The following is a 14970-nucleotide window of genomic DNA, read 5'->3' on the forward strand; positions in this document are numbered from 1 at the left end:
GCTGGGCCAACTGGTGGTCGGCCTGCTCCGTCTCTGCCGCTTGCCAGCTATGCCTCGGCCGGTGCAGGGGGTGGAACCACGCATGCGTGGTGCTCCCGGGCAGGGAAAGTCCTCGACTTACGACCGGTTGGGTAGTCCTCAACTTACGACCGGTTTAGTCCTCGACTTACGACCGGTTGGGGGTTGCAGCATTAAAAAGGTTGAGAACCACTGGTCCAGATAGTTGTGTGATTTAATTTAAACTACTCAGCTCACTTATTCGTGATGTAAAGTATGCTTCTCATAATACTACATTTACTCCATCCTTCAGTCAGAAAACCCTCAACCCCTGGTGGGCTGTAAAAGTTGGAATGCGTAAAAGAAGGAAATGTTAATAATCTCTTTGGGATGCTCTGAAGGAACGTAATGCTTTCTTTTTTTAACAAGCTATGTAATTCTTGATGCCCTGACCCTTCTGATGCTATTCAGTGGGGGAAACCCAATTTAATTCAGCCTTCAATTATCACCTCTCTTTAATACACGGGTGTCACAATGAATTGACATGTCACGACATATTGACGTGTCGCGACGTATGGCGACTTTTGTTTTGCATTGCTAGAGCTGGGTGGGTGCAGTCTGCCGCGGGCTGGCAGTTTGACATCCCTGCTTTAATAGATTTATAGGTTACTCCCTTAAAATAACAAAACATTAAAACTATATTAAAAACTGGAACTACTAAAAACAAAATAGAACTTTCCCCTATTGTTTTCCCATCCCTTTTAACTAAAAGCAAAACCTGAAGATGTTTGTCCTAGCAAGCTGATGATAAAAGCTATAACTAGGTGGCCCTAGTTAGAAGACTGAGGCATACAAGATGGGGAATAGGAAGAGAAGCACTTTTCTTAGTGCTGTGAAATCAGTAATAGCAGATTAGTCTATAGTTTTTGTTGTTTTTTTCTGCTAAAAAGAACTATTAACAAACATACCAGCTTAAAACCAATTTATAATGTCTGCAGTTTAAAAGGTTATAGTTATAAAATTGTTATGTATATAAAGTCCAGCTAGGTGGCAGCACCTTGCTGTTCTTGTCTATATTAAACAACTAAGAAGAAGATGCATCTGAGAAGCATATAGATGGGAGATTACCAAGAGGCCCTAAGGCTGTAGGGGATTTGGGAAAGAACAAACAAACCCATCAAAAACTGCAGTCTGTGAAGGAAGTACATGTATTATTGAGAAGAAATTATCTCCATGTGTTTGTGAAATGATTGGAGCTGAGCTTAAAAGATCTAATCATCTTTCAAACACACACATACACACACACGTCAAACCAAGCAAAAATAAGCATGTCATTCATGCAGGATCCAATCTGAGTTGATCACTGGGACCAGAGATTTGGATTCATGCTGGAACTCACTCTCAGGGAACTTCTCTATGTAGGGCATACATAGAGAAATTCCCTGAGGATGGGCTCCAGCACAATGTTTTTATATTGTAATATAGTTTTAATTATTCTTCTGTAAGCTGCCCAAGTAACTTTTGTGAGATGGGCAGGTACAGTATATAAATAAATAAACAAGTAGATCAGTTTGGTAAGCATATCTGGAAAAATTTATAATTTTGATCGAAAGCGCACAAGAGGCAACAATGAGCTAAATCTGAGATATTTAATGTGACTTTATGTCAGAAAAATATATACAGACTATATTTTTGATCGTTAGCAAGTTACTGAGAAATAAAATGTATTGCACATTTTATGATTTTGAAAAAGAATATGATACAGTGAACAGGTTTGAATTACAGAACACTTTGCACAGCTATGAGTTGATTACTGAATGTGGTAAGAAGAATACAATACAAAACATGCATGAGAATAAATAAATGGTTTGACACTGAGCAGGAATAAGACTAGGATGTGTGAGACCACTTTGGCTGTTTGATATCTTTGTGTAAAAATGTACAGTATAAGAAATGCTTATGATGGCCTTAGAGAAGTGTTGGAGACATGGATTTTTATGTAGACAATACCATGAGAATTTGAAATATTTGTACCATTGTTAGCGTGTATGATGTAACATTTAAAATTATACTGATTTAGTCTCCTGATGCTCCTAATCCTGGATAAGATTGATCTGGGTTGGCAATTGTGTGCTATTTTGTAAATAACCAGGATCAGGAAGCATTCAAAATCGTGGCCAAATTTTAAGTCACAACAGTGAAAATCAGTAATCTAAGTAGCTTAGTCATAGGCACAAATACACAGATTTATATTCTGTATTCTTTTCCAACTTTTTTGTCCATGGCCATGTATTTTAATAAAAATTAAAATTATGACAGGAAAAAAGCAGCCCTTCGCTGTTGTCAAGCTATGAATGCTGCTGGAGGTCATAAACAGCAATTAAAATTTTGCTCTCAAAGAGACTGATGGCCTTAGCCACTGAGAGTGTAACAAGTTAATATGCTTTCTCAAAATGACACTGATATATAATAGCAATGAATAGAGGATGCAGGTGCAGGCACTTAACAGTTTTTCTCTAAAGACCTATTAATTGCCTCAAACCGTATTTTTTTTCTCACAGAATCAGCTTTAATTTGGAGAGGGAAGCAGCCCAGAGACTTGTGATAAATACCAGAAATACAATAACAGAGAACATAATAGCAGTGTATTTTGGTTCCATTTTAAAAAGAAATTACAGCTGTTTAGAATAATACATTTAATTCATTTGATGCATAAGTGCCTCCAAATAACAACTCATAAATAAGGACATTTGCAACCTTCTTCCTCAGAAGTGGGTCAATTACTGATTGAAGGGCTACATAATTGTGCAAAGTGTACATTATGGGTGGATTAAACAATATTCTTGATCACCAGAAATGGACTAAAAAAACCAACAGCAAATCATTCATCCAAACACATGGAGAATTATTTGAAAGTGGTGCATGGAGAAATACATTAAACTCCAAACATGAATACAAGTTACGTTCCTCCAAAGCATCTTTTACCATAATGAACATGGGGAGATTATTATTCAGTTAATCGAATGAGCCAACAGTTCCTGTTTTGTGTGGAAGAAAAATCTGAGCTCCCACCTACATGTTTCCTTTTTGTGAAAAGAACTGTGACTCAGCAAGCAGCATTTTTAACTAGTAGGCATATGGCTTGGATGTGTTCTTCAAGAAGAAACATTCATGTCCTTGTAATGCAGCACCTTCCTTATGGATGGCTCTGAATTTATAAGTAGAAGAACAGCTTATGAAACTTCAGATTGGGAATTCCATGCATTCTCCTTTTAGCAACACCTTGATGGTAGGTGAAGAAGAAGTTAGGTAGCAGGTATTTATTTCTCTTGGATCATTGTGTTCAACTTCAATGTATTTTCTAAGCATTTGTTTTGAAGAACTGAAATGAACATCACAGGGACATTTCTCCTTCCTTTCCTGTTTTGTACATATTTCTGGTGCTCATCTGTATTTATTTAAGAACATGTATCAGCTGCCCCAATCTGGCTGACTGTGGGCAGTATATGTGAGTAAATCGATATAGAGTACTTCAGCAATTAAAATGAAGACAAAACCTTTGGTCCCGGTGACTGACCCAGATTGGATCCCGCACAATTAAAACAGTCCATCGCCATTCCCAAATAAGGGCAATCTATTATACTGTACAATTAAGCAAAACTTTGGGCTAAACTCTAAGCACATTTATAAGCAACATGGCCAAAATTTCATATGTCTATATGCTGCCCATCACATTTCTTCCCAAGATTTCTCATCCATTGGTTAATCTTAGCTGTCAAACCTCAGTGCACCACACAGAAGCCCTTTGAGGATCTTTTTGTACCTCATTTTATTCCAGTCAGATAACAGTTCTTTTCTCAATGTTTTTTTCCCCACACATTGTGTTAAGCCAAATTTCCAGAACCAGGGCATATCAAAAGCCATTAGCTGTGGATAATAAATGATAATAACAAAAACCACATGGTACACTGTCAAAATTAAATCGTATTATAGTTTAACATGGTATTTGAACAAGACGTACATCTTTTTTTAAAACAGCTTATTTTGCCTATTCTAACTTTTGTATCTGTTATGTGTGCACAAGGCACTGTATTAGTAATATCCTTTGGCCCAATGCAGCACACGTGATTTGAAGAGATGCATTAGCTGAGCAGAGGTTTGTCAGTATTCTTAAGTGATTCATAAAATTATCCATTTGGGGTGTGCTGCTTCAATCCATTTCACTGTAATACTGCAATAGATGGGGCTTTGTTGAACCCATTCACACACTGTAAGTTGTTTTGCCCATCTTGCTCTGCTTGTTTTCATTTTTGCTCTGCTTGTTCCCAAGACACACTGTTGGGCTTGAAAGATGACCAACAATGGTAGTAGCAATGCTCCCAAGCCATGAACTGAACGTGGGCTTGCTGAATCCTCCATCTTTCAAAAGATTTCCGTAGATCTTGCATATGTAGTTTGGTCTATCCATTCTTGATCTTGTATTTGTATCATTTATATCATATTATTATTGCAATTGGATACATTATAGCACTCCAAACTGGACCATAAGCATTCTCACCTTTATAAAATAGTTACCAATCTCTTGGCCAATGTAAGCAGACATCTAAAAACATGAACTTTCCTTTTTGCCAAGACTATCAGCCTCGGATGCCTTATACTGCATGAAATTTGTTTGTTTTTGAAGGTCTACTTTCCAACTGTGAAGGTTTTAAGAAGTAAGCTGCATTATTCCTTCTCAGAGGATATCTACCACATGAGGTAATCTTCAGAGAAAAAAATATTGCAGGCATACCAAGTTTGGTTAACTAGGCAAACATAAGCTTACTGAAGTGTTATGTTAGTAGATTATTTCAGACAACTATATAAGACCAAATGAGTCTGTATACCAAAAGAATTTAGAGCAGTGATGTAATAATAAAAACTAAAGCAAGGTAGAAGAAAAATACCCACTCCGTGCAGCTTTAGCTATTGGTTACACTAATGCACCATTTGTCCTTAAAAGAGCTGTGTAGTTATGGTTCCCATACAATCTCTTTTCCTGTCCAGGCAGCTTATTGAGCTGGTAGACAATTTTTAGACTCCTTCAGTGGTGGGATTCAAATACCTGAACAACCGGTTCTCTGCGTGGATGCAGGACTGGGTCTCTGAGGCCTAGAATGGACTTCTGGAAGTAGCATCCATGCACTTCCGGTGGGCTGTTCTAGGTCTGTGAGGCCTCCTCCAGGCCTCCCAGGCCTAGAACGGACTTCCAGAAGTGGCATCCACACACTTCCAGCGAGCCGTTCTAGGCCTGAGCCTCCCAGGCCTAGAACAGACTTCCGGAAGCAGTGTGCATTCAGCCGGTTCTCTGAATTCAACAAAATTTAGCTACCGGTTCTACCAAACCGGTACGAACCAGCTGAATTCCACCACTGGACTCCTTCCATATCCAAGATTTGTGTCTGATATGGGACTGATCCCCATGATACAGTGTTTTGAAGCATTTCACTAGCTAAGCCAATTAGGTTTTGCCCAACTGCTGCTATAGAGGAAATGCTGACAAAACAGTTGAATTGTGTTTTGAGAGATTCTACACTTAGTCATCTGACAATCCCTCTTTCACTGGTAATTTGTAATATTTTACTTTAAAGTGGAGTAAGTCAGAACTGTTGCACGACAAGGTGATTCTGTTCATCTGCTGGTTAGACTTCTGGGCTTCTGCCCCAAAGTCCTGGCTACATGGGATTGCTGAACCCATGTCAATAATGCCCCGGACATTGACAGCATCTTAATTGTTTCAGTATTTAAGGACACATCTTACAATGGTTTGCCAAGAATCAAATTCCAAAAAGTGATCAAGACTAAAATAAAAATTAGATTGGATTTAAAATGTAATTGAAATTAATGTGTCATGCAGTTTAAACTAATTAAATTATTAATAGGGTTACAGTCACAGAATTAATAATTTTATATTTTGGGAGACACATTAAAAATGATAGCTTAGCAAAAAGTTTTGGAGCCTTTCTGGAGGCCACAAGCCTTTCTGGGAAAATAGCAGACTGCACATTTAATTTCCTCTGACACAATCTCTGTTTTCAGAGGGAACATTTCAGTTATAAAAATGAGTGTAAAGAAGCAGCATTTGTGAAAATGGAATGAGGAACAAGAAATGAGGGGTAGCCCCGGGCTTCAGTTCTCTCAAGCTGTTTGACTACAAACAGCTGCTGACCAGTAAAGCAGAAAACTGTTTTCTTAGCTAGCCTGAAATTGATGTTTTGTCAAACGTGTGAGAAAAGTGACAGAAGGCAGAAAATGGGGCAGAATCTGGTTCCCATTCATATACTGTAACTATTTCTGAAATGACTCTTCATACAAATTCATCATTCCCCTCCCCCCTCCCCAATGTTTTCAGAAAATCGCCCAAAGCATTAAAAATAACCACATATAAAATATACAAAAGGGAATAATTACAACAACCGTTTGCTTGTTTTGTTTTGATATAAGAATATATTATTTAAAAGACCACTTTAAAAATTAAAAAAAAAATCGTATGCAACAATGGTGGCTCTTTAACATTTGTACCCATTAGGAAAAATACTAGTCTTTAGAAAAGGAATGTGAAAAGTGCTTGAGTAGTGTTAATTATTCAGCTTCATCCTTTGTCTGTGCTGGATAATCCCACAATGCTTCGATGAACTTGCCATACTTCTAAGGGATCTTTTTTGTCAACTGTAATGCTAAAATTAAAATATAAACATCATTAGGCTCAAAGAATAATGTCTGGTTGTTCTGCTGTTTTTAAAGGACATGTCCCCACGATGCTGGCTTCTCATTCCCAGCCCATTTTGACCATTTTAAGTTATTCCAGGTGCCCTTCTCTCTCTCCTCTGCCCTGACCCAGGACAAAGAAGGTTGGCAAGAGAAGTGACGGTGTTGCCATGCTGACTCTTTCCCCATCAGGCCTCTCATTGTATAGAACTACTCTGCGGGATCAGAAACTGGGCAAATAAAAAGCCCCCATACATACACACTCCCCCCCCCACCACCTCCAGATCTGATGTTCAGTGGAAGGGCAGACCAAACCCATAGGAATCCACCAATCTCTTTAAATTTTTTCTTCCACATTGCAGTTGTAAGGACAATGCCACTTTCTACCTCATGACTGAGGCAAAATAAGGGCCTTGCAACAAGGTCAGTGCAATGCATACTGTGCTGCTACCTCAGTGCCTGAAGGAAAACACAGGTAGTTCAACCATTCGTTTAGCAACCATTCAAATTACAATGGCACTGAAAAAATGACTTATGACCAGTTTTCACACTTGTGACAGTTGCCGTATCCCCATGGTTAAGTGATCAAAATTCAGATGCTTGGCAATTGGCATGTATTTATGACAGTTTTAGTGTCCTGGGGTCATGCGATGACCTTTTGTGACCTTCTGACAAGGAAAGTCAATGGGGAAGACAGATTCACTTAACCGTGTTACTCATATAACAACTGCAGTGATTCTTAGCAACTGTGGCAAGAAAGATTGTAAATTGGGGCAAAACTTATTTAGCAACTGTCTTGCTTAGCCACAGAAATTTTGGCTCAATTTTGGCCATAAATCGAGGATGACTTGTAGTATGGCAGTGTGGGAACAAACTTGCTATAACACAGCTAACCAAGGAAATAGTAGGATTAGAGTAGATCAAATGACACTTAATAAAACCTTGTACAAAATAGAGTACTATTGGACTACAACCCTCTTCTTCACTGCCAGCATGTCTAAAAGATAACGACTGGCATATCTAGAGACAATCATAGTTAGTCTGTTTTAAGGCCATTTGATATTAATATAGCCAAAGCAAATAATTAAAGATATTTGGGTTCTACTGACATAATAATAATAATGATGATGATGATGATGATGATGATGATGATGATGATGATAGAGTTGGAAGGAACCTTGGAGGTCTTCTAGTCCAATCCCCTGCTTAGGCAGGAAACCCTATACCATTTCAGATAAATGGTTGTCCAGTCTCTTCTTAAAAACTTCCAGTCTTGGAGCATACACAACTTCTGGAGGCAGGTTGTTCCACTGATTAATTGTTCTAACTGTCAGGAAATTTCTCCTTAGTTCTAGGTTGCTTCTCTCTTTGATTAGTTTTCATCCATTGCTTCTTGTCCTGCCTTCAGGTGCTTTGGAGAATAGCACCTGAAGGCAGGACAAGAAGCAATGGATGGAAACTAATCAAAAAGAAACTTGAATGAACATCGTGAACATCAGTGGGACTTGAATGTATTTGTGTTCCATTGGATTGTGACTTTTAGGTTTCTTCCATTCTTAATTGGGCCGTTACAATAATATTTGCTGCAACAGTTTCCTACTGATAAGCCAATAATAGAAACCACTTGACTTTCTATTTGTTACTGATTCTCTATTAAATTAATATTTGACCCGGGACTTCTGGGTTAGACGTTGTGCCATAACAGGCGCAGGAAAATGGGGCTCCGTTTTCCATGTCCGATTTTGCTATGCTGGGGACCCTAAAAAGGGTCTAAAGTTGCCCTTGAGAGGTGACGAAGAAGAAAGGGACCCTCGTTGATTGCAGAGGGGCGGCAGCCCTTCTGTTTGATCCGAGGAAGCAGTTCAAACTGGCAGAAGAAAGGCTGGCCACATTTATGTGGCCAGCCAGAAGCCACTGACAACCCAAGATAAGCACTAATTAGCAACCTCTGAACAACACAGATGGAACTGGGTGAGAACAATCCCCTCTTTATAACTTTAAAAACTTTTCCTGGAAAAAGAACTCCCAAAGCAAAGAATCCCCTAGATGAAAGAGAGAAGGGGAATTTCCACTCTGTTCTCTCAGGAAAAGAGAAGTGGCAAATATCTTTCTTCGGGGGGGAAATTAGAGAAAACTACAAGATTAATTTGGATTTAATATAGAGACATGGCTTTGACAAATTTGGGGACGAAAAGTATTTTTAAGACTTTATATTTGAAAAGATATTTGCAAAGTTGGTGAAATAGGTTTGGATTTAAAAACTGGAAGATGGATGTTATCGACATCTAGTGGTGAACCTTGGCATTACAATTTATTATGCTTAAAGAAAATTTGGCACTAAGCTCGGACATAGATAAGGGTCTTTGTTGTTCCTGGAAACTTTCACTTTTGCAGATTGCAGCTGGGAAAAGGGAAAAAAATAAATCCTTGGGCTGTTTTATCTGTATAAAGGAGACAATAAACTATTCTAAATTGGCCGGCCTGGATTACAAATATTGACTGACTTTTAATTTCAAGAATTATCAAGAAATATTAAGAAACAGAGGGAAACTTCAAGAAACAATTGTTTTAAATTATGAGGAGACTAAAAATAATTTAAATAACATAAATGAGCAACTCTCCAACTTAAACTTACAAGCAAAAAATATTCAGAAAATGACCACAAAGGATGAACTAGAAACTGAGAAACTAGAGGAAAAAATAGAGGAAACTGACATAAAGACAGAGGATTCAAAAGAAGAAACCAACAGACAGGTGCAGATAAATAAAAATTTTCCCAGAAGTGGGAAAGACATTTTACTTTTCAAGACTTCAGATCATATTTGAGAACAAGAAGAATTGGTAGAATGGATGACAGAGCTGTTAGGAAACATGCTGAAAACTGGGGAACAAGAAACTAAAAGAGTAACTGAAGGAGAAAGAAAATCGAGGCTTTTTAACGAATATAAATGGATTAAGCATTTTTACAAAAACACTTTAATTAAATTGTCTTTTTTATTCCAAATAATATATACTTAAATATACTGACTTGCAAAGTTATTTGGCAAAGTAAGTAAGTAAGTAAGTAAGTAAGTAAGTAAGTAAGTAAGTAAGTAAGACTGAAGAAAATAGAGGTCCTGACTAATTAGATGAGGTACTATACCATCTAATGGATGTTTGAATATGATTAAAAGAATAGACAATTTTTAGAAATAAAAGGACCATTATAAAATAGAAGGATGTGATTTGTAACTAGGATAACAAAATTTTCTATATGATGGGAAATATGAAAATACTAAGAGGGTCGGTATAAGGGAAGTTTTTAGTTACCCTAATGTAATTAATTATGAGAAAAATTATAATTGATAGTTATTTTGAATATTGATGGGAAATTAAAATTAAAATTGAAAAAAAAGAGAGAGAAAACAGGATACAGATTGAATAAGGGAACTCTGATTGCAAATACATTTGAGATATGTTTTGGCTAGAGAAGATATTATGTGATGAAGATGTTTATATTTAATTGCATAGGTATTAATAGCAGTAAGAATTATACTTGCATAGTGGGGAAAAAATATTATTATTGAAAGAAGAGAGGATCAGGAAAATACTGGATGGTGTAGTATTGGATATTTTGAGTGAAAGTTAACATATACCACTGAATGATAAAGGAACCCAGACACTGAGTTGTTTATTAAGTACTTATGATTGTAAAGCTTGAAATTAATAAAATATTTACAAAAAGTAAATAAATTAATATTTAACCCAAACAAAGGTATTCTGAGATTTTTCCAAAAGGCATTTCTGATTAAGAAAATTGAATATATTGCAAAAAAGACAATGCATAAAACAGTATATGGGCAAGATACTATAGAAACAATGTTTTGCAAGAATAAAAAGATATAAAGAGGTATACTAGCTGATGTTAGCTTATATTAGATTTAGCTAAGTTTCCCTTTCTTCTTCTTATCATATGCGTTTAGTATATTTTTTATTTTTTTAAATTTATTTTAAAATGTATATTTAAAATATATTTATTAAAACGCTTTTTATATTTATATTTTCTGCACTTTGCATAAAACTATCTCAAAAGGGAATATTGTAGCATGTTAGGAAGATATGTATGTATGCATGCAATGAAATTGGCTGGATTCCTTTAACACAACGATTTCCTATTTTAAATATTTCAAACATTTGACTATTAAATATTTGCTATGGTATTCAGAACCCTTCAAAGAATAAGTAGAAATTATTTTGATAGGTAACCTTTCTTTGTGCTTTGCTTTTCACTTCTCTCTGGTTTCACATGCCAAACTTTCATTCTTCTTCTTCTGAAACTGAAATAAAGTAACTGGTTTATTGAAAGGTATGTCATTTCATAAATCAACCATTCAACCACTGTGTTATTAAACATCACACATAAAATTATTACTGTGTAGGGTCCAAAAAGATAAGTGGAGTTTTCAGTTGTCCCTGCAAAGGACTATTTCAAAGCCATTATAGGCTTTGTATTTATTTCCAGCAGTTAGGTGTTCCAGCTAAAAAAAGCAACATATAATATGTTTTGTATAGAAACGTGCTGTTTCTTGCTGAAAATTTTATAACCAAGAGAGCTCAAAATCCAGGGTGGGGCCAGACATTCTTACTATATAGGTTGCATCCATTCTAATTAAGATTGCAAAGTTCCAGCATGTTATCCTGACGTGAACATTTTTTGAGTGAGTTTAAAGTAGACTGATAGGCATAACACTGTGAGTAATGTTTGCATCAGAGATGACCGTAAAAACTGCAAGAGCCCCACTGGATCACATCAATTATACAACTGCCCCAGCATTCTTCTTCTTCTTTTTTAATGCAGTGAGCCCAAGCTTTTATAAGATCTCACAAACGTTTATGAACACAGGTCTCTGATGTTTGCTGCAACTGGCATTCATTGGTGTTATTGCTATCATAGCTAACAGTAATCCAATATTCTGCCATTTTGAAACTTACCTACCCCCTTTTAAAATATTCTAGGTAATGGCCATCCCTACATCTAATGGAAGTGAGTTGTATGGATTAATTGCACACTGCTTAAAAAACTGGAAATCACTGGATTCACAGTTTTGACATTGTTTCAAACAGGGCTTTTTTTGTCATAGAACGCCCAGAACGGAGTTCCGGCACCTTTTTTGGATGGAACCTTGTAGGGTAGGCAAGGCAGGTTGTATGATGTGTGTGAGTTCCAGCACCTTTTTTTTTTTTAACAAAAAAAGCACTGGTTTCAAATAATCTGCAAAGATTGTTTTGAGAAGAGAGGAGATAAAGGGAGCTTTCAACTGCATTTTTTAGCACTCTTATCATCTTTTTCTCCCACCAACTTCCCAGAGTTTCCTACTTCTGTACAGAATCCTTTCCTAAACCCAAATTTCAGGGTGAGTTCACAAAGTCTGCACAAATCAATAAGAGAGGAAATGTAGTTCAGGAAGAAGAGCAGCACAAATATGAAATGCTTACATACTTATCCACCTGACAAGAATAAGATATCGACAGATGATGATTTATTAGTTGGAGTTTAAAGTGCCCCCAAAACACAAAGTACATTTTCATGCGAGTGATTTTTTTTTTTTAAATGAACTGCTTTGAGAATAGCACTGAGCATGATTTTAATTTTTAAAAACTACAGTAATTACTTAGCTATATAAGAGGAAACCAGGCAAGAAGCCATGTAACTAAATAGTTAGAATACAAAACTTATTAAATTTTTGTTCTAAATTTTGTGAACCTCACCAGAAAGAAAGAAAATGGAGAATTTTCTCCAGAAAGATCCAGCCTTAATCCAGTGAGGAAAATTTAGGGAGTTTGAAAATCAAGAAAATGCAACAAAAATCTGAGAAAATAATAGCCTGATATTTATTAGCAGGAGTTCCAAAGTCTTAGAACAACAGATTGGAAAGACCATCTATGTTGCCCTGTACATAATTATAGAAAAATGTTTAGCCTTTATTTTATTTGCTTGCTAAGAATTTTTAGTCACCTAAACAAAATACTGCCTTTTAAGTATGCTGGTAGAAGTGGGGTATAACATCTGCAAGCCTGCTTGATTAGTGTGCTGGCTTCACTGGTCATTACAGAAATCTACTTTGGGTTAGTGTTTCCATTGTTTCATTGCTCAGTTTGAAGGAGCAGCCAATGAACTTTATCCTATTGGGAGGAAGACTAAAGCCTGCTCAGTTTTCTGTTGCACAACATAAAATTCAGTTCTCAGGAACCATAGCTGTCATTTAAAACAATCTCCAGAGCGGACAGGCCATAGACCTTCTAGATATAAGCCACTGTCTCCCACACAGATCAACCCACAGAAATAAAAATAAATCATATATGTTGCACAGTTGATATCATTCATGTCCTTAGCAACCAGAGGGTAGAAAATAAGGCTTTTTAAAATAGAATTTTGCTTCAAAGCCAAGAAGAAATGTGAATTGTAGGGATGGAATAAATTTGAATATAAAGGCCAAGATTGCAAAGTAGACTGGGAAGTCAAAAAAAGGGGGAGCAATGGTAAGAATACAGAATGGGCATGCCCATTCAAACAGCTAGATGTGAGTTTGACTCAAGGGAGATAATACTTGGCTATGACACATCAGCTGCTGAACTCTGAATTTATTTAATTGTCCTTAGGGAACTGAGCTACCAAATACATTGAAATTGTTGATTGGTAGACAGATAATAAGCACATTCATGTGATGTTCCATGAAAAACCAGATGTCTAATTAAATAAATGACCAAAGCTCATGAGAAAGACCTAATACAATTTCATAACTTTAACATTATTTGAACTGGGGGAGAAGACAGTCTGGGAGTATACTTTAGAATTCTCCTGGGAACCATTTGCTAACCCCAAGCCTTGGGGTTTGAAAGCCAAGTATACAGTATATTACAGGACCACTGTGCACTTTCTAAAATCTAAGTGTTGAAGACAATTAACAGAGGAGGCATAACTGAGAACCAACAGAAGCAATACTTGGTGTGGTAAGTAAAACTGGAAGAAAATAGGAACTTGAGATCTTCCATAATATTTGTGGACAGATAAATTTCTACTTATTTCTCTTTGGAGAAGAAAAAAAATCTCCAAAGGTTTCACAGAGATGGAACATACCAACATGACATTTTTAAAAAAATTCCTGCATAATTTATAGGGATGGTTCCCCCCCCCCCCGTGCTATAGCAGCATAACCTACGTTGGCAGCCTAAGCATCATTTTGCACTCTTTATTATGCTTGAAATATAACTTTTTTCTAGGACATCATTGGAGCAAAGTGGTGGCTATCACACATATCCATTCACACACAAACATAGATTGAATACTGTTTGGAAAAGCAAAGTGACCTACTTTTTTGAAGAATGAGTCAGAGAAAGAAATACCTCAGATATTTTTCCAGAAAATATTTTAAGTGCAGGCAGATTAAAGAGAGCTGGTTAAAAGAGAAGTAGGATGAAAATAAGATAAAGCAATACCCGAGAAGGTGCTGTCCTGACCTCTTTCATAGCATCATCTATTTGTTTCAGCTCCTCATAGCGATCTCTGGATTCCCAAAGTGGCTGGAGCATTACTTCTTCAACTTCTGGAAAAAGCTAACATAATGGGGAAAGAAAAGTTATCTGATTATCACTGGTTAAAAAAAAATGCTAACATTATACTGTATACAATAGAGAAGGATTGGGAGTAGGACCCTGGGAAATGGACACCTGTATTTTATAAAAGCCTGAGAAAAAAATATTGACTTAAAAAAAAGATAAGTTATCCTATTAAATGAGGGCACCATTTTAGTTGGTCAAGTGGGGTTTGATTATATATTCCAAGTCCCTTACCCTTGTTACAGTTTCAAACATTGGAATAAGAACAAATTTGAGGAAGCCAATCTGTGCTGTTGGTTTGGTCACTTTGTCTCGGTCCATAAAAGGTGCCACTGGAAGACCTTCAGTCTTTTCCCGGTCACTCTACAACAAGTATAGCAATGTATCATAGGAATGTTAATACACAAACCATATCATTTATCTATTTTTAATTATCTGTCTAATACAATTTATGTAACCTGCATTTTAGCCCAAGCAGGGTTTTTTTGAGTGCTGTTCAACCAGAGAAGCAATATAAATACAGTTTCAGAACAGGCGTCCCAACTGACAACTGTGTCATAAATGTCTCTGAAATATCTACCCCTCATATCTGGACTGGAACAGTGTAATATAGAGAAGAGTGACCCAACC

The 14970-nt window shown here is 36.6% G+C and overlaps 1 protein-coding gene across 1 annotated transcript in view; it reads right to left on the reverse strand.

The window, feature by feature from the left end:
* Positions 1 to 6527: 6527 nt before the first annotated feature.
* The window catches only part of PDE9A (phosphodiesterase 9A), a 39632-nt gene continuing 31189 nt past the window's right edge, over positions 6528 to 14970 (reverse strand). Inside the window, exons 12-15 of the mRNA XM_015826184.1 lie at positions 14575 to 14703; positions 14242 to 14337; positions 10990 to 11060; positions 6528 to 6713 (exon numbers count right to left, since the gene is read on the reverse strand). Of these exons, the coding sequence (XP_015681670.1) occupies positions 11010 to 11060; positions 14242 to 14337; positions 14575 to 14703 (276 nt within the window). The 3' untranslated portion in view covers positions 6528 to 6713; positions 10990 to 11009. The remainder of the gene's footprint in view (positions 6714 to 10989; positions 11061 to 14241; positions 14338 to 14574; positions 14704 to 14970) is intronic.

Source organism: Protobothrops mucrosquamatus, unplaced genomic scaffold (assembly GCF_001527695.2).
Source record: "Protobothrops mucrosquamatus isolate PMUCROS unplaced genomic scaffold, P.Mucros_1.0 scaffold2997, whole genome shotgun sequence".
NCBI lineage: Eukaryota > Metazoa > Chordata > Lepidosauria > Squamata > Viperidae > Protobothrops > Protobothrops mucrosquamatus.